This window comes from Emys orbicularis, chromosome 1 (assembly GCF_028017835.1).
Source record: "Emys orbicularis isolate rEmyOrb1 chromosome 1, rEmyOrb1.hap1, whole genome shotgun sequence".
Classification (NCBI taxonomy): Eukaryota; Metazoa; Chordata; order Testudines; family Emydidae; genus Emys; species Emys orbicularis.
In genome coordinates, this window is record NC_088683.1 from 86251186 (window position 1) to 86270858 (window position 19673).

Below are 19673 nucleotides of genomic sequence, written 5' to 3' on the forward strand. Positions count from 1 at the left end.
TGGTCACCCTAATGAGGGGGCTCCGGGCTGGGGCAGGGGGTTGGAATGCAAGAGGGGGTGCAAGGTGCAGGCTCCAGCCGGGAGGCGCTTACCACAGGTAGCTCCCGGTCGGCTGCCTGCCTGTCCTGGCCCCACACCGCTCCTGGAAGCAGCTGGCTGCTGTCACGTCTCTGCTCTCATGTCCATGCACTGCCTGCACCCGCAAGCGCTGCCCCCGCATGGCAGGGACAGTGCTGGGGGCGGGGGCAGCGCACAGAGCCGTCTCACTCAGACACACACATCCCCGGGGCCACAGAGATGTGCCAGCAGCCAGCCGCTTCCAGGAGTGGCATGGGGCCAGGGAAGACAGGCAGCTTGCATGGGCCCCACTGCGCTGCCGGCTTCTGGTGGCCAGAGATCGCGATCAACTGGCAGAGGCTCCAGGATCGACCAGTCGATCGCGATCGACCCGTTGGTGACCACTGATGTAGACCATGCTTTGTATTAAGGTTTTTCATTTGAAAAACACTTGATTCTTATTTTGGCAAGTAATTTGAACATATTAGAGTGTGCTTGATCGTTCAAGTTTTGTTTATATGTAACCTTCTACTGAAGATGTTATAGGTCCCCTTCTGAGCCAATCTGCAGAGAATTTGAGTTGTTTCAACCGCCATCTGGGAAGCCTTGTCTCTTTAGCTCAACCTATACTAGTTCAATCTTTTAGCTCTGGAAGTGCTTGGTACAGCCCCTGCTGTGTTGGCTAAGATAGCAGCTGTCACACATACATTCATGATTATCATGTTATACCTACTTTGGGCTCAATTCTGTCCTCAATTACATGGTAAAACACCTATTGATTTCAATCTGAATTAAACTGAGGGGCAGGGTTGATTTTGTTTATACTGCGAAATATGCTGTTTAATACCTTCTCATACAGTCTCTTAACTTTTTTCTGGAAAATAGCTTTGTTTGGAGACTACTGGCAAGAGATGTTGAAAACTAATGTGAATTAGTGGTTAAGAATCAAATTCTGTTCTCACGTGGGAGACCAGAATTTGGCTTTTAATACTGTTGTACCAGTGTGAAATGAGAGAAAAGTTTGGGTATGTATATCTGAATTATAGTTTAACGTTAATGAACAGTGTTTTTACAATACATTGTTTATCAACTGTAGATAGAAAAACTTAGGGTTCAATGGTGATTGGCTGAGTGATAATTGTAAAGAATAATTTATTTGATAAATTTTGCCTCTTTATGTTTGTGAATTGCCTGCAAAAAGACAATGAACTGACTGTGAACAAATCTATTCTTGATTTCATTCATTATTCAGAGTTATTCATTACATCATTCTGCAGTAATTCTTAGTCCATGGCTTTGTTCATGAGCAGTTAGTTGTGAGTATTAAAAATTATTCTGATTGGACAGATAGGTCATGTGGTATGTTTCCTGACTTGGATGAGTGTAAGTCTTAGAATCAGGTTGTGAATTATTATAAGCTTGGAATTCACTTTCTGGAATTCAGGATTCAGTCCCAAAGTAGCTCAGAAGGTAATCCATGACACCAATTTCTGTTCAATTAGTAACATAATCTTTTTTCCCTGTGCATTGCTTCATGGATCTGTGTGGATACATATGGATCTTTTAAAGATCTGTTTTACAATGTTTCACTAGTCCACTAGAAACTGCTGGTGCCAAAGCAGAAAAGAGAGCTCTAAAACAACTGACAGGCAAGGATGCAGTCGTATTAGTGAACACAAAAATAAAACATCTTTAAAATCTACTGAGAGTTTGACAAAAAAACAGTGGGATAAGGAAATTTAACGTAGACGCTAAAACTCTAGCATTAACCTTTTCTCTTTTCCTAGGTATTGTAGACCAAAAGATATGTAACAGTATGCGTAGATCTGATCCTCTTTTAATACTCCCATGTAAAGGGCTAAATGAAACATCATCAAATTCTTGATTTTATTGTAGACCCCAAACCTGCAAAGAGCTCTGCACAGATGGAGTCTTGTTCCACTGGGAGCTCCTTGCAGTGTCAAGGTCTTAAGATCTCATCCTACAGTCTTTGCTCAGGCAAAACTCCCACTGGAGTCACAGACTTCACAGCCCTAACTGTTACTTAAATGTATTTCTCTGTGTGTTGACATCTTTTTCTAATATTGATTGTTAAAAACAAAAGGAAAAGCTTTTGTCATAAGTGTGTGACAGCTGGGATAATAGAGGATGACTCCAGGGCATTAAGCTGTCCGTTGTAAATACATATTAATGGCCTTTAAAAAATGCAAGTAGTGTTATAAATACATTAGGAACTTTTATAAATCCTATTATTGACCCACTCCCATGAGCCACGTTAGCACAGTTGTAGAATTTGTCACTTCCCCCCTCTTTTTTTATGGGGGGAGGGTCTGTTGCTTACAATGTGTTTGTATAATGCCTAGCACAAATGGGGCCCTGAACTCAACTAGAGCTTCTAAGTGCTACTGTCATTTTACTACAGTTATGACTACTGCTACAAATCAGTTACTAATAGAACCATGGGTGTGGCAAGTATGTTGAAAAGTACACGCTATCTGATATTAACTTGCCCTCACCCTGTGAGAAAGGGCCTTTGCGAGACTCCTGTGATCTTCTCACCAGGGAAAATGCTTTGAAAACAGCTACTGCTCAGTGCAATCTGATGCATTCTTCTTGGGCTCAGTCCAGCTCATACTGAAATCAACAGCTGTTTTTCCGCTAACAACTTGATCAGCCAGGGATAAGAGTAATTTGTTTTTAGTATTTAAAGAAGGCATAAACTCCACCAGAAGCGGCGAAATATCTTTCCTTTGCTCATTCTCTCTCCCCTCCCCTCATTCAAGCACTTATCAATAAATGGTGAATTATGACCAATTAAGTCTCTGATCATGCAGTGACTTAGGCGCGTGGTTAACTTTATGTGCTATGGACCAGATTTTTAAAGGTTTTTACGTGCCTAAAGCTGCAGATTTGCCTTAGTGTGAATTTTCAAATCCTGCTAGGTGCCTATCTGCATCTTTAGATAACTAAAATACCTTTCAGAGTAGCAGCCGTGTTAGTCCTGTTCTTTTAAAAATACCTTTAAAAATCTGGCGTTCTGGCCCCATTGCGGCAAAGTACTTAAACCTATGAGTAGTCCCAAAGTCAGTGTTCATCCCAGGGTAGACCGTGACCAGCTAACACACATAGGTGGGTAGGTGTAACTTGAGCTCGGGCAGTTCTTTGTTCTGTATGCATGTGCATGCAGGCACGCACACACACTCACAAAAATATAAGGGACCATTGCAAAGCACACATCATAGCTTAAGTGGCAAATGCCTGGCTATACTTTTGAGTGTGGTATTCAGCTTATGAGAGAGGAAGGTATTCTTTCATTCCATAGCTGCCAATGAATTGTTGGTATAGTAATTATTGGCTGAAATAATAGCAAATCAATTCATGTAGTCATAAAATATTTAAACAGGATAAAAATTGCTACTGTGTAGATAGCACAATCTGTAGAAGAGTTTGAAACAGAAAGAGAAGGAAGTATTGTTTGTGAAGAGAAGCACCTGTCTAGTGGTTAAAGCACAAGCCTGGAAGTTGGGAAATTCGGGTTTTGCCACAGACATGCTGTGTAATCCTGGGGAAGTCACTTAATTTGCAGCTAGCAAGGGATTTGAAGGGCAACAAGAAGGGTTTCTTCAGGTATGTTAGGAACAAGAAGAAAGTCAAGGAAAGTGTGGGCCCCTTACTGAATGAGGGAGGCAGCCTAGTGACAGAGGATGTGGAAAAAGCTAATGTACTCAATGCTTTTTTTGCCTCTGTCTTCACAAACAAGGTCAGCTCCCAGACTACTGCACTGGGCAGCACAGCATGGGGAGGAGGTGACCAGCCCTCTGTGGAGAAAGAAGTGGGTTAGTACTATTTAGAAAAGCTGGACAAGCACAAGTCCATGGGGTCGGATGCGCTGCATTCGAGGGTGCTAAAGGAGATGGCGGATTTGATTGCAGAGCCATTGGCCATTATCTTTGAAAACTCATGGCGATCCGGGGAGGTCCCGGATGACTGGAAAAAGGCGAATGTAGTCCCCATCTTTAAAAAAGGGAAGAAGGAGGATCCGGGGAACTACAGGCCAGTCAGCCTCACCTCAGTCCTTGGAAAAAGCATGGAGCAGGTCCTCAAGGAATCAATTCTGAAGCACTTAGAGGAGAGGAAAGTGATCAGGAACAGTCAGCATGGATTCACCAAGGGCAAGTCATGCCTGACTAACCTAATTGCCTTCTGTGATGAGATAACTGGCTCTGTGGATGAGGGGAAAGCAGTGGATGTGTTATTCCTTGACTTTAGCAAAGCTTTTGATACGGTCTCCCACAGTATTCTTGCCAGCAAGTTAAAGTAGTATAGACTGGATGAATGGACTATAAGGTGGATAGAAAGCTGGCTAGATCTTCGGGCTCAACAGGTAGTGATCAATGGCTCCATGTCTAGTTGGCAGCCAGTATCAAGCGGAGTGCCCCAAGGGTCGGTCCTGGGGCCGGTTTTGTTCAATATCTTCATTAATGATCTGGAGGATGGCATTAATGATCTGCAAACTTGCATTCTCAGCAAGTTTGCAGACGACACTAAACTGGGAGGAGTGGTAGATACGCTGGAGGGTAGGGATAGCATACAGAGGGACCTAGACAAATTAGAGGATTGGGCCAAAAGTAATCTGATGAGGTTCAACAAGGACAAGTGGAGAGTCCTGCACTTAGGACGGAAGAATCCCATGCACTGCTACAGACTAGGGACCAAATGGCTAGGCAGCAGTTCTGCAGAAAAGGACTTAGGGGCTACAGTGGACAAAAAGATGGATCTGAGTCAACAGTGTGCCCTTGTTGCCAAGAAGGCTAATGGCATTTTGGTCTGTATAAGTAGGGGCATTGCCAGCAGATCGAGAGATGTGATCATTCCCCTCTATTCGACATTGGTGAAGCCTCATCTGGAGTACTGTGTCCAGTTTTGGGCCCCACACTACAAGAAGGATGTGGAAAAATTGGAAAGAGTCCAGCGGAGGGCAAAAAAAAAATGATTAGGGGGCTGGAGCACATGACTTATGAGGAGAGGCTGAGGGAACTGGGATTATTTAGTCTGCAGAAAAGAAGAATGAGGGGGGATTTGATAGCTGCTTTCAACTACCTGAAAGGGGGTTCCAAAGAGGCTGGATCTAGCCTGTTCTCAGTGGTAGCAGATTACAGAACAAGGAGTAATGGTCTCAAGTTGCAGTGGGGGAGGTTTAGGTTGGATATTAGAAAAAACTTTTTCACTAGGAGAGTGGTGAAGCACTGGAATGGGTTACCTAGGGAGGTGGTGGAATCTCCTTCCTTAGAGGTTTTTAAGGTCAGGCTTGACAAAGCCCTGGCTGGGATGATTTAGTTGGGGATTGGATATCCCTTCCAACCCTGATATTCTATGATTTTATGAATTTCTCTGTGGGGGAGTTTCCTTGTCTCTTAGCATGAAGATAATATTACTTTCCTACCTCACAGGGGTGATGCCAAGCTTAAATCATGAAAGTGTGTAAAGTATTTTGAAAATTTTGGATGGAAGGTGCTGTAGAAAGACAAAATGTTGTTGTTGTTGTTGTTGTTATATAAAGCAAAAGTGTATATGTGAGGGAAGAGGGAGAGAGAGAGAGGACAAACATACCAACCGGGATGCAGCTTGATGTATGTTGGCTGCTAAGATTAAGTCAATGAATATTCAGCTATTTCTTGTAGCATGGTAACCAACATACATCTAATACAGATAACTTTTTTATTTCAGCTGTTCAAGTGACACTCATCTCTGATTCTTGGAATTTGTCAAAAACATTTCAGTTGAAAAAGTAAGAGTTTGTTTTCTAAATATGTTCACTAAGGCCTGTGTATCTGAGGTGTGTGCATGTTATTTTTTAAAAGTATTTAAAAAGGGGGATGCACTTCACCAGAGGCCGAGAAATCCCTTTTCCTGGCCTATATCCGCTCCTCTTTTTTGTGGCTTTATAAAGCTGCTTTTATGTGGTGTTTGTTTTAAAATCAAACGATAAAAAGAGATAATTCTTATAAGCCCCTGGCAGCTACAGGAGAGTTGTTATAACAATGCTAACTCCCACTGAAATAATAAAGGCTGTAACCTGGAAATTAGCGGACATTTTACCCGTGTAAGGGCTCAGAGCCATGTTGTACCCTCCCATGGTCTAACCTGGATGAATGGATACAGAAGACCCAGAAAAATGTGTGAAGTTCATCTTAAGGTGTTTGCTCCTATTAAAGCAGTGATGCCATTTGTTATGATGTTAACAGCAGAAAGTAACACCTAATGAAATAGTAGTAATATTGAAACCTGAGGAGCAGTTATATCTGCACATCCATTCTTTAGCACCATATTCTGGGCTTATTTTGCACTGAGAACTCTTACTGAGAGCAGTGGGAGTTACTCATACAGGATGTGGGTAGATTATGAACAAGATTATATATATATATGACAGGGTTGCCTGCGATAGTAGGGGACTGGATTTCATGATCCAAGGAGGTCCCTTCCAGTTCTATGTCCTGTGTTCCTATACCCCTTAATCAACACTTTTCCTTTTCTGACTGTAATAAACATTGAGATAGGGAAGAGTTGCAGGGAGCCTCTCTTCTTTCTCCTTGGTGGGTAGAACACTGGAGATTATAACACAAATAAGTGTTTTGCTCATTTTAATATAGTTTAAAGATTTACAGTGTTGTTCTGTTAGGTTTGTACTTTTTGCATAACTTGAAATTTCATGTTCACAAATGTATTTCTTAATGTATTTGCTTAATCCCTGTATTTGATGCAAACTATCTGTTTTATGTATTGCCAGTTGCTCAAGATGTATCAGCACTCGTGTTTGTGCCTTCTGTGAAAGAAAGCATATCTCTCCCTTTGTTGCCTGCAAGCCTGATGATTCTGGGCAAGTTCAGGTAAAATTCTTTGGGATTTATAGAACTTAACATTTTCTGTGGTACCTTTTTTATTATTTAAGCAAATGTATGTTTCTTATTCATTTTGATGTGACAGAATGTTTGGAATTTTTCAGGATGATTGTCATCCGATTGATAAACAAGGGGATGTGCCAGCAACTACTGCTTCCCAAATGAAAGCTACTACACAGATGTCAGAGGTTAGCTAACATTTTTAGATAGATGTAAATGATGCACAAATTGATCAGGGGAAATGCTCATATTAAAGGAGGGAAGGTTGGAAGGAAGGCAAGGGTAATTATAAGAGAATTAATTGGTATATAATTATTGCACAAACTTGTTATTAATTATTATTATTTATATTAAATAGCGTTTAGTGGCACAAACTAGGATTCGGGCTCCACTCTGCTAGGTGTTGTACATATACATAGAAAGAGACAGTACTTCCCTCAAACACCATACAAAGTACATAGACAAAGGGTGGATAGGAAGTATTACCAGCCCTACTTTACAGATGGAGAATGAGGCAAAGAGAGATGAAAAGTCACACGAGGATTCTGTGGCAGAACCAGAAACTGAACTCAGATCTCCAGTGTCCTAAGTGCCTTAACCACAAGACCATTCTCGCTTTCTTGATGGTTCCAAACAATCTTAAATGTTTGATAAAATTAAATAAACAGAATCAGTTGGTGCTGCTCAGCTTAGCCATCAGTGGTTTGCTGATTTACTGTAGGTGTCAGAAGAGAAGTGGGTATTGAAGAGGAGTTTGATTGATGGCTAATAGGTACAGTAACTCCCCTTTTAACATCCTCTCGCTTACTGTTGGTTTTTGATCTTGCGTCCCTGCTCAATTACAGAACATGCTCCATTTAAAGTTGTGCAATGATTCACTATAACGTCGTTTGGCTGCCTGCTTTGTCCACAGCTGGCAGCCCCCCATCAGCTCCCCTACGCCCCCCCCACAGCGCCTCCCGCCTGCCGGCAGACCCCGCAAATCAGCGCCTTCCCCCTCCTCCCCCCGCCTCCTGCCTGCAGCAATCAGCTGGCTTGTGGCGTTCAGGAGGGAGGGGAGAGGAGTGAGGACTCGGCGCGCAGGCTCCCTCTGCCTCCCAAACGCTGCAAGCCAGCTGATTGCCATGGGCAGGAGACAGGGGAGGGAGGGGGAGCCTGCACGTTGAGTCCTCGCTCCTCCCTCCTGCCTCCTGAACGTCGCAAGCCAGCTGATTGCCACGGGCAGGAGGGAGGGGGGAGGAGCGAGGACACGGCGCACCTCCGCCTTCCCTCCCCTGCCTCCTGCCCGTGGCAATCAGCTGGCTTGCGGTGTTCAGGAGGCAGGGGAGGGAGGGGGAGCCTGTGCGCCGTGTCCTCGCTCCTCCCCCCTGCCTCCTGAACGCTGCAAGCCAGCTGATTGCCGCGGGCAGGAGGCAGGGGAAGGAGGAGCGAGGACGCGGTGTGCAGAGTAAAGGGGGAGGAGGGGGGGAAGAAGAGGCGGGTTAAGGGTGGGGGCTTGGGGGAAGGGGTGGCATGAGCAGGCCGAGGGTTGAGCCCCCCGCCCCTGCTGCTTGCAGAGTAGGGGAAACTGCTGCTGCTGCTGCGCAAGGTGCTTCTCCTAGCCTACAGCACCTTCAGCCTCCTTGCCTGCCTCATTGTCTCCAGTGCCAGTGGGCTGTGCCTGTGTGGAGTAAGGCGGGAGCACCTCCCAACTAAAGTACTGTACTGTATGGCAAAAAAAAAATTCCCTGGAACCTAACCCCCCCCCCATTTACATTCATTCTTATGGGGAAATTGGATTCACTTAACATCGTTTCACTTAAAGTCGCATTTTTCAGGAACATAACTACAACGTTAAGCGAGGAGTTACTGTACATAGAAAGTTGCTACCTATTTGGTTTCTCATTTTCTGCGAGATAGCATGGCTGCTATAAATAGATGCTAAGGGGCAATATAGTATTCTTATCTCTACTTCTCTGAATATGTCCGCCTAATACCTTATACATCAAGATGAGTTACCTCTCAATCCAGCTGCTAGGCTTGATGGTGAAGTTTTTGAACAAAATAATAAGATCACTTTTGTTTTTCAAACAGAAAAATGGGACTGTAGTATGTGCATGTCTGAACACTAATATTTTGGAGTTGATGTGTGCATAGAGTGTTAGCACTGCAGAGAGAACAGAGCAAACTTCTCTATGCCTCGTTTCCAAGTGCATTAGTGTGGAATTGGTAAACGGTTGGAATTGTTGAAAGATGGTTTTCTCCCACATGCCTTATCTTGGAGACACCGTGCTGGACAAAGCTGTTGAAGCATTAAAAAGCAATGGAAAGGCAGATATTGTTTAGACTCAATTGAAACATTCAAAAGGCTTTAAAACTGCAGCTGAAATCCTGCTTTTTCTTTTATTCTGAAGGTTGGAATTTTTATTTTGGCTTTAGAACTTTAGGGTCCAACAGTGGCTGGACCTGCACAGGAGCATTAGAAAGGGGGAAAGGCCACAAGAAACCCTCTGCCCATTGGCAATCCACCCAGGGCACAGCCATAATTTGGCTGCAGGGCGCAGGATGGCTAGTCCTGCTCTGAGAGGTCTGTATCTAGTGGGCTGAGGTAGGGAACTGTGCTTCCTTACAGCCCATGAACCAGCTGACCTATAATGGGGCAATGCTGTCTACACCTTCCAAGATGCAGCAAAAGCCTTTTGCCCAGGACACTTCCCTCAGCACCAGTTGAGGCATTATGCCATTCAAATCAGAGTGGGCAAGATCACCAATTGGTGTAAATTGCTGTAGCTCCATCGAGATCAGTGACCATGTGCTGACGTACACCAGCTAAAGATGTGGCTCAATATCTCCAAGTCCTGCGGCTCAGACAGCAAGCTCCCTCTCTTTGTGTATCTAAGTATTTATACTGCACTCATCAGTGTGGTAGCTGAGCACCTTACAAAGAGTTTAAAAATATCACCCTGTTTCTTTCCTGTTTTCCTCCCTGTTGTTGCTGGGGGCAGGTCTACACTACCCGCCGGATTGGCGGGTAATGATCGATCTATCCGGGGTCGATTTATCGCTGTGGAAGAAACAATATCCACTCTCAGGTTGGAATCAACAAAATCAGAGACAGCTGTATTCAAGCAATTGCAAGGGAAGAATACAGCTGGCAGAGAGTATTTCTGCCTCAGTTTCTCCAAAGTACAAAAAATATCACACAAGCCTTTATACATTTTAATGGCATGCATTAATTAAAAACATCTGCAGTTTGTTTATATTATGTCCTGCCCATTCCTGTATTTTCTCACTTCTGTTCTCAGAACATCGCTATCTCAAGGCTGGGTCACGCTGACTCTACTCTGCTGTCTCTTACTCGCTTCTGACGTGAGCCCTTATTCTACAGGTCTTGCGATATTAGGCTAAGACTTAGCATGACAGTTGCTCTGTTTCTTACAACTGAGAAGCCTATATTTAAATCCTTTAACCCTGTTTCCACATCGCGTCTAGTCTAGACGTGATAAATCGATCCCCGAGTGCTCTCCCATCGACTCCAGTACTCCACCGCTGCGAGAGGCATAAGCGGAGTCGATGGGGGAGCGGCAGCAGTCGACTCAGCGCCGTGAAGACGCCGCGGTAAGTCGACCTAAATACGTCGACTTCAGCGACGCTATTCTCGTAGCTGAAGTTGCGTATCTTAGATCGATCCCCCCCCAGTGTAGACCAGGGCTGGGAGTCTCTCAGCTGAGTTTTGCATGTGCAAGTGGGGAAGTTAACAGTGGTGTTCTGACGCAGAAGTGAGTGATCTAGACATGGGGCTGCTGGCTGACACATCTGTCTCTCCCACATTCACGAGATCATAGTTTCACTGTTCCAGAGAAACTCCAGTTGTTGTGGGCAGCCAGGGGTCATGTAGAGAAGCAGTCGCCCAAGTAGCTTGGGTCAGCACTGTTCAGAGCTCTGAATATCAGCACTAAATCTTTTAATTTGATTCTGTGTTCAGTGAGGAAGCTAATTCCATTTTGCCCAGGAAAAGCATTATTTTGCAATGAAACTTGAGCATCTTTCTGTTTGATGATTTCTACTTTTTAATAAGAAATGAATTAAATTTTAAGTATCCTACATGCCTTTAATATGAGCTCCTTTTCCCTGCTGAACTTGCACCCTCCTTTCTTATATGTCAGCAGTAAAATGAAACTTAGAGCAATCCTACTTTCTAATGGGGCTTGTTACTCAGTTTTGTGAATGTCCTTTTATGCTGCTCTGGCAACGTAAAGGGATCTCAGTGGGGTGGAAATGGCTCACTGAGACTGTTCCCTGTGAAGAGGACCTCCCGAGCCAGTTTAGAGCTGGCATAAGGATTTTACACTAGCTGTCCTCCCACTTCCAGGTGTAGAGCATTGGTTGTTGGCATGATGTGGGTATAGCCAGCGTCTACTGCTCTGTAATTATTCTCTGCTTCCCAGGGCTCATAGGGGGTCCAGGTATTCAGGGTGTAAATTAAAGCATCCCTGAAGCTGCTCTAACTTACTTCAGAGGTCAGATAGGCCTGTGCCAAAGACCCTGCATATGGGAAGCGCCCGCCATAGCTTAAAACATCAGAGTTCCCCACTATCCTCTGGCCATGCACAAATTGCAGGAACCGAGTAATGGAGAATCAGGCCCTGCATTATATTTTAAGTTGAAAGTTGCTGTTTAAAAGATGACTATTCTAAGTGCTTTAAAAATCCACATGCTGACTTGGATTATCTTGAAATTTGTTCTGCTTCATGGGACTGTGGGGTAGAGTTACTGGTTCAAACTTGGGGTTTATTTGAGCAAAGCGTTCCTGATTTACAGCCCTCCTAAAAATTATGTGTTTTCAAAATCACCTGGTTCTTATAATGTTACTTGCACACACCTGGCACTCAAGCTATGACCCTAATCCTTTGCACACTGATCTGAGCCACTCAGGATTTATCTCCACTAGGGCACAGTACTCACTGTCCCTTCAGAGAAGCAATATTTCAAAAACGGTTGAGGGTTAAGTTTAGAACTCCAGGTCAGCTCAAGCCTTTTGCCCTGAGACCAAAGTTTATGCTTAAGAGCTGATATTTTGAAGTGCTCTAAAATCCCCATTCAGACTCTGATTTTACTTTAGAAGTATTGTCAAGGAAATTAGCATTTGTTGAATAGAGAGAAGATGAAAGGCTCTAGTAAGCAGTTGGGGTAATGTGATCATGCTCTTCAGCTGTTTCCTGAATAGTGGGACTGAGCGTGATCAGACTAAGTGTGATCAGAGGAAAGCAAGTTGCTGGGTCATTGGGTCCTGGGGTTTCTGATACATAGTTCCCTAACATGAGCTGCTCATAACATTTTCAGATTTTGGTTTTTTTTTTATGCAGAGCTAGGGAATACAGGGGAATAGAGCTGTGCAGAGTGGGGGTTCTGTACATTTGCTAACCTTCTCCCCTTAGAGCTGTGCTTTGGCTCAGCTACTCAGTGGCCATGCCACCCATAGGTGACAACCTATATTAATATAAGGAGTTATCCAGATACTGTGGTTAAAGAGCCAGTCCAATGACTAGAGCTTTGATGAAAAACTGGGTTTCTAGAAATACCATTTTTCTACATATACTTGATGACCAAGAGGTCATCCTCAAAAGGGCCATTGCCCTCTGGGAGCTCAGAAGCACTGACAGAGCAGAGTCATAATGGAGGGAAGTTGGGTACCTTCCACTCCAGTGACATACTTGGAGGGGAAGGGAAGTGGCGCCATCGGTGACCTCCCCCACTCCTACCCCCCTGCCCTACAACAATCCCCATCCCTCAAAAATTCCTCCCATGGCTGCTCTACCAGGCCAAGGGAGGGGCTTAGAGGCTTCTCTTCCCTTCAGTGCTCCTTGATCAAGGGACTCCCTCCCTCCATGATGCCTCCAGCAGTGCGGAAGGGGCTCCAGGCTCACCCTTCCTCACTAGTGCTGCTGCTTCTAGGGAAGAAAGGGAGGCCACAACAGTGTAGGAGAGAAGTGGAGCTATGTCTTGGGGGATTTAGGGTGGTCTTCAGCCCTGCCCCCCAACCCCCCCCATCTATATCCCTAATTCCTGTCCACCCTTCAAAACATGTCCCTGGTTACTCAGTGTTAGTACCTGCATCCTCTGCCCCGCTCTTCAACCCGTGCTGCCCTCACCCCCCCACCACACACACAAACTGATGCTCAGCCCTTCATAGGGAGGACTTGGCTATGCTGGACTGGCAGAGATAAGGGAGACAAGGAGACTTTGTAGAGGCAGTGAAGTATACAGCCAGTGCATTCGGTGGCCAAGGAGTCAGAGGCAGTGAAGAGGAAGAGCTGTGCTGTGGTAAATGGAGAAGCTGATAAATTGTTATTAAAACAGAACAAACACACACACCTTCCCCCCCCACCAAAGGTTGCGTTAAGATTGCCGCATGGTTCCTCGCTTTCTTCCAGAACATCGAGTTCAGCTACATTAAAAATCTCTAGAACCCATGAAATGAAGAATTAATGTAATGCAAACTTAAACTTCAGAAAACCGAGAAATGCAGAATTAAGATTTATACCACCCCCAACACAACCTTACCTGCTCTTTTAGAGTGACCTTCCAACACACCAATAACACGCATACTAGCGCTCTATCCCTACTGACACTGCAGAACTCTCTGGGAACAGAGCACATGGGCATTGTCAGGCAAAGTCTAATACCTTCTTGCTAAGTCAAAACTTGGGTTTATGTCAGGTGTAGCAGACAGGAGCTACCTATGCCCAAACATTGAGCCTGTGCCACACAAACCAGCCCACACTTGCTGAATGTTCTCACTCCTTCTCCCTGGCCTTTAGGATTCCCTCTGAGACATTGCCTTCACTTTAGCTCTGGAGATCACAGTCATGTATGCCACTGGACTTCTAACCGTCCCTGTGACAAGAAGACCCCTGTGCACCGCTCCTGACACAACCTATGGAACTCAATGCTGAAATGAGGCGTACCTGACACCATACGTACACCTCTCCTCCTACACAGTAATGGCTATGCCAACCTGCTCCAACTAATCCCACAGCTGTTCAGCACAGCTAGACATGACACAGTGAACACAGCTGGAATGCATGCAGGTAAATGCTGCAATTCAAATCTGGAACTAACCACAGCACAAAAATGGTGGCTCATTCTCTTAGCTATTCTTTGTGTGTACTTATTATGGCATCATCCCTACTAAACAATTGCCAGCACCATGGGGGCACAGTTAAGGTTGCATTGCGGGGGGCGGGAGGTGGCATTTATCTTAACTCTTCATTTCCTGATCTTCAGAGAGTTTAGTGTGCTGAACTTGATATTCTGGATGGGCATGAGGCACCAATGGGTAACTTGAACTCTGCCCTAACAGAGCTTTTGGGCAGTTAATTTTTATAAACATCTATGATGGATTTGGAGTTGCCTGCAACAATTTATGAACATTATGTGTTGTCTATGTTATTGGCAGGTTTACTGTATGCATATACTGAGTTAATTCAAAAGCAGTATTGTCAGGAAATGCATCCAGGAAGCGGGAGGTGGATCCAGCAAAATCTTGAGAGACAGTGTAAGAGCTATTCATTTAGATACCCTGACTTGGTCCCATTTGGCCTGCCAAACAGGTGTCCCCAGGAGGGAGTTGGTTCCTGTGGGGAGAGTGGATCACAGGATCCAAGAGGGTTTAAAGAGCCACATGCTCCCTCAAGAGTCAGGTTTTTAAGACTGAGAATGCAGAGCCTTTCAAGTTTGATTCTGGGAGAAGTTAGATCTGTTGGGGTCCTCATCAGAAGGATGGATAGGCTCTGGGCAAGGTAGCACATGTAGACCTTTCGTTGTTTTTAAATTGTTTTTCTCTTATGTTAGGCCTTATGCCTATGGTTAAATAAACAATACTGTTGTTTTAAGAAGGCTGTTTTGGGTCACCATAATTAGGGCCCTACCAAATTCATGGTCCAGTTTGGTCAATTTCACGGTCATAGGGTTAAAAAAAATGGTAAATTTCATGATTTCAGCTATTTAAATCTGAAATTTCACAGTGTTGTAGTTGTAGGGGTCCTGACCCAAAAAGGAGTTGTGGGCGTGTGACGTTGCAGTCTATATGGTTTTATAAAAATATGCTAATGAGTGAATATAATGTAACTGGAATATGCTTCATGCAAAAGGTCTCTTGTAACGTATCATTACAAAGCTTATAATCTACTGAGTGTGATCATCCTATTTGTATAAATGTACCACTCTTGTATCTGAAACTAGAAATATGAAATATAACTCTGAGGGCCTATTGTAATTATGCAAAGTGTGGGCCATTAATGGTGGTTTGGAATCTTGATGACTCCCATTAACCAGGACCGTTGTCTGCAGATGGGTGTGTTTTACCTATAAGTCTTCCTGTATATGTGTGTGCTGGCAAGTGGGCAATGAAGTCTTGCAGTGACATGTGATCATGTCACCTGAACTGGAATCCATCTTTAACCTGGTGTCTTTCCATTGAGAAAGAGGGGGTGGGAACCCGGAGGGGGACAAAGGATTCCCGCCTTATGCAAAAGATATATAAAGGGGTGGAACAGAACAAAGAGGGAGAGGAGCCATCATGAAGAATCCCCTAGCTACCACCTGAGCTGGAACAAGAGCTGTACCAGGGGAAAGAATTGTTCCCGGGCCTGGAAGGTGTCCAGTCTGAGAAAAAAAACTTACTGAAGCATCTCTGAGGGTGAGATTATCTGTATTCAGTTTGATTAGACATAGACTTGCACATTTTATTTTATTTTGCTTGGTGACTTACTTTGTTCTGTCTGTTACTACTTGGAACCACTTAAATCCTACTTTCTGTATTTAATAAAATCACTTTTTACTTATTAATTAACTCAGAGTATGTATTAATGCCTGGGGGAGCAAACAACTGTGCATATCTCTCTATCAGTGTTATAGAGGGCGAACAATTTATGAGTTTACCCTGTATAAGCTTTATACAGGGTAAAACGGATTTATTTGGGTTTAGACCCCATTGGAAGTTGGGCATCTGAGTGTTAAAGACAGGAACACTTCTGTTAGCTGCTTTCAGGTAAACCTGCAGCTTTTGGGGCAAGTAATTCAGACCCTGGGTCTTTGTTGGAGCAGATGGGAGTGTCTGGCTCAGCAAGACAGGGTGCTGGAGTCCTGAGCTGGCAGGGAAAGCAGGGGTAGAAGTAGTCTTGGCACATGGGGTGGCAGCTCCCAAGGGGGTTTCTGTGATCTAACCTGTCACTGGGCGGTCGTAAGGTTATTGTGGTGGGGGGGGGGTGTTGCAGTACTTCTCCTCTTACTTCTGCGCTGCTGCTGGCGGCGGCGCTGCCTTCAGAGCTGGGCAGTTGGAGAGCGGTGGCTGCTGGCCGGGAGCCCAGCTGTAAAGGCAGAACCATCACCAGCAGCAGTGTAGAAGTAAGGATGGCATGGTATGGTATTGCCACCTTTACTTCTGTGCTGCTGGTGGCAGGGTGCTGCCTTCAGAGCTGGGCACTTGGCCAACAGCTGCCACTCTCCGGCCACCCAGCTCTGAAGGCAGCACAGAAGTAAGGGTGGCAATACTACAGCCTCCTCTGAAATAACCTTGTGACCCCCCTGCAACTCCCTTTTGGGTCAGGACCCCCAATTTGAGAAACGCTGATCTCCCCCATGAAATCTATATAGTATGGGGTAAAAGCACACAAAAGACCAGATTTCATGGTCCATGATGTGTTTTTCATGGCTGTGAATTTGGTAGGGCCCTAACCATAATCCATTTGTCACAGCTCCCAAAGGAAAGAATCACAGGTGCCGAGCCCAGTCAGACCTGCTGGGTAAGCATGGTCCATCCATAAAATACTATAGTCCAGGGCCCAGTCTATGAGAGAATCCTGAGACCTGAGGAGTGCACGCAGAGAGGGGACAGAGGTGCAGCTAGCTTTGTAACCATAAAATCAGATAGAGACAGCATAAGTAGTTCAAATTTGGGGCTTAAGCAACCTCGAATTCTTTTAACATTAGAGGTGTGAATCTAAGTTCCCTTTAAGCTGCGCGGCCGCTGTTAAGCCCTGCGTGGGGGCTCAGGGCTGCGGCAGCGAGAGGCGCCCCTCCCTGCCAGCCCAAGTGCGGAGCTGCCGCAATGGAGAGAGGCACCCCTCCCCGCCGGCCCCAGCATGGACCTGCCCCGGACTTGCCACGGCCTGGGGAGAGGAGCCCCTCCCTCGCCCCATCCCAGCCCTACCGGAGCTGCCACAGCAGGGGAGAGGCGCCTCTCCCCCGGCCCTGAGCTGCAGTGGGGAGAGAGGGCTGGGGGGAGTCCTCTCTCCCCACTGCAGCCCCTGGGAAGCCTGCACCCCAAACCCCTCATCCCTGGCCCTACCCCAGAGCCTGCACCCCAGTTCTCTGCCCCAGCACTGATCCCCCTCCCAAACCCCTCATCCCTGGCCCCACCCCAGAGCCTGTACCCCAGCCCTCTGCCCCAGCACTGATCCCCCTCCCAAAGCCTTCAGCCCAGCCGCACCCCAGAGCCTTCACCCCTAGCCGGAGGGAGCCCTCACCCCCTGCACTCAACCCTCTGCCCCAGCCCTGAGCCCACTCCTGCATCCTGAACCCCTCATCCCCAGCCCCACCTCAGAGCTTGCACCCCTAGCCAGAGCCCTCACACCCCCAAACCCCAACCCTCTGCCCCAGCCCTGAGCTCCCTCCTGCACCCCGAACCCCTCATCCCCGGCCCCAGGCCAGAGCCTTCACCCCCAGCCAGAGCCCTCGCCCCTGCCCCACACCCCAACCCTCTGCCCCAGCCCTGAGCCCCCTTCCACACTTTAAATCCCTCAGCCCCACCCCCACCACATGAATTTTGTTATGTGCACCAATATGAAGGTGATGTGTCACACATCACCTCCATATTGGTGCACATAACAAAATTCGTTCTGCACATGGATATAAACAATGAGAGGAAACACTGGTGTGAATGACACTGCTCTGAGAGTAGAGAGGGGAAGCAGCAAATCATGATGAACACAGTGTGCTCTCATCGAATAAATTAGCAATGTTTTCTAGACATACACGCATAAAATGAGCTGGAGAACATATGGTAGAAGCTTTCGATATTTCAGCAGCCATGCTGAACCAAGCTCTAAACCGGGCAAGGGAGTGTGTCAATGGATGTGCCCACAAACAGACTCATTAAAAATTTGGATAATCACAAAACTCGAAATCCTAAAGGGTCATTTTTAACTTGTAATGTAACTAGCTTTTAAAAAATAGTTAAAAATCATTTACCCTTGAAGGCCCCAACCAATTTGTGGTTTTAGAGTCATACCTTCCTATATTTTTAGATATTTTTTTTCTCACCCCTGTTGCATGAATAATGTGCACAGAGGAAACTGACTAACTGATTATAATACAGTGGAAACAGCTAAACTAACTACACACACTCTGGTGTCAAATACACCAAATAAACAAACTGAAATAATTTGAGAACATGTTATTTTTTTTAACAATAGTAAGTAAAAATAAGAAGTCCAGAAAGAAATGTGACTATTAAAATTGGCCATGTTTCTTTAAAACATTTCTGGCTAGCTATTGGGACGTCACCACACATATTGTCATTTTTATACACAGGAGGATGCACACGTAAATTACTTTTCCTTGAAATGTGGCTGTATAGTATTCAAAAACCTGTGTATGGCCTTAAAAAGTGTCCCGTAAGCCAGCTTTATCCTGTTTCTTGTCTTTTCATTCTAGAATTCTAGCCAGCCATACCATTGGCTAGAGTTACCGTTTGTTTCTCTGAACTCTTTCAGTTATAGTGATCACAGGTATTGTTTCAGGTTGTGCTTTTTCTGAAGTGTGGAACAGTAACATATAAAGCTGCGTTTTAAAGTGGATTTCTGTAATACATATCTATCAATATGTTAGATTGCACTTCCTGTTGGTAGTTTTATTTCAGTAGAAATGCAAACGTTAACATTGCTAAAATTAGAAGACTTGAAAAGGAGTTGTGGTTGTTCAGCACCTCTCAGTATCGGATTCAAATATGTTACAATTAACAAGAAAGATGAATTCTGATTCATTTAAAAATATTTTAAATGCATAAGCTCAACATTTGTTTTTTTCAATAGCTTGTTTTTTTAGCCAGGTTTTGTTTTGTTTCCAATAGCCTATCTGCAATATTTCCATAGAACCTTTATGGATATCAGTGTTAGGTAAAAGAGACGTGATAATCAAAGGAGCAAACTTTACAGGAGCGTCAAACATTGCAGTGGTGTTGACTGGAACCAGTAGCTGCAAACAAGACAAGTGAGTCCAAATAATACAAATATTTATGTTTATATTTTTAGTACAGTGAAAATTACACACATACCCCAGAGCTACATTTTGCCTTTAGATGCACAGGCAAGTATGCAGCTCTCATTGACTTACAGTCAAGGGCAAAATGTGGCCCATTATTTACATGAATGACCCCTTAATTAGCCAAGTGCTGAACACATCCTGTAAGGTGCTCTGGCTCTCAACTCCCACTGAAAACCATGGAGGAAATACAGCCCTGCATTAGTGCACAGCCCAAGGGATGGTGTGGGCAGGTGGGAGGGGCACGTCTGATTCTGGATCCTGGAGCTGCCAGAGTGATCCTGGTTCAGCCCTTGGTACTAGTAAGGGATGTTCAGAAGGCTCCCCTGTCTCGTACTCAGGTGTCATTGCCCCTCTGGGCTTTGCAGCAGGCAGAAAATAGTTGGGGCATAGGAATGCTTCCGCTATGTTTGA

General features: G+C 45.1%; 1 protein-coding gene across 1 annotated transcript in view; it reads left to right on the top strand.

Moving 5' to 3' along the window:
• The window catches only part of PLXNC1 (plexin C1), a 102219-nt gene that overhangs the window by 28737 nt on the left and 53809 nt on the right, over nucleotides 1–19673 (top strand). Inside the window, 4 exon segments of the mRNA XM_065417273.1 lie at nucleotides 5785–5845; nucleotides 6845–6944; nucleotides 7061–7144; nucleotides 19069–19208. Coding sequence (XP_065273345.1) covers nucleotides 5785–5845; nucleotides 6845–6944; nucleotides 7061–7144; nucleotides 19069–19208 — 385 coding nt within the window.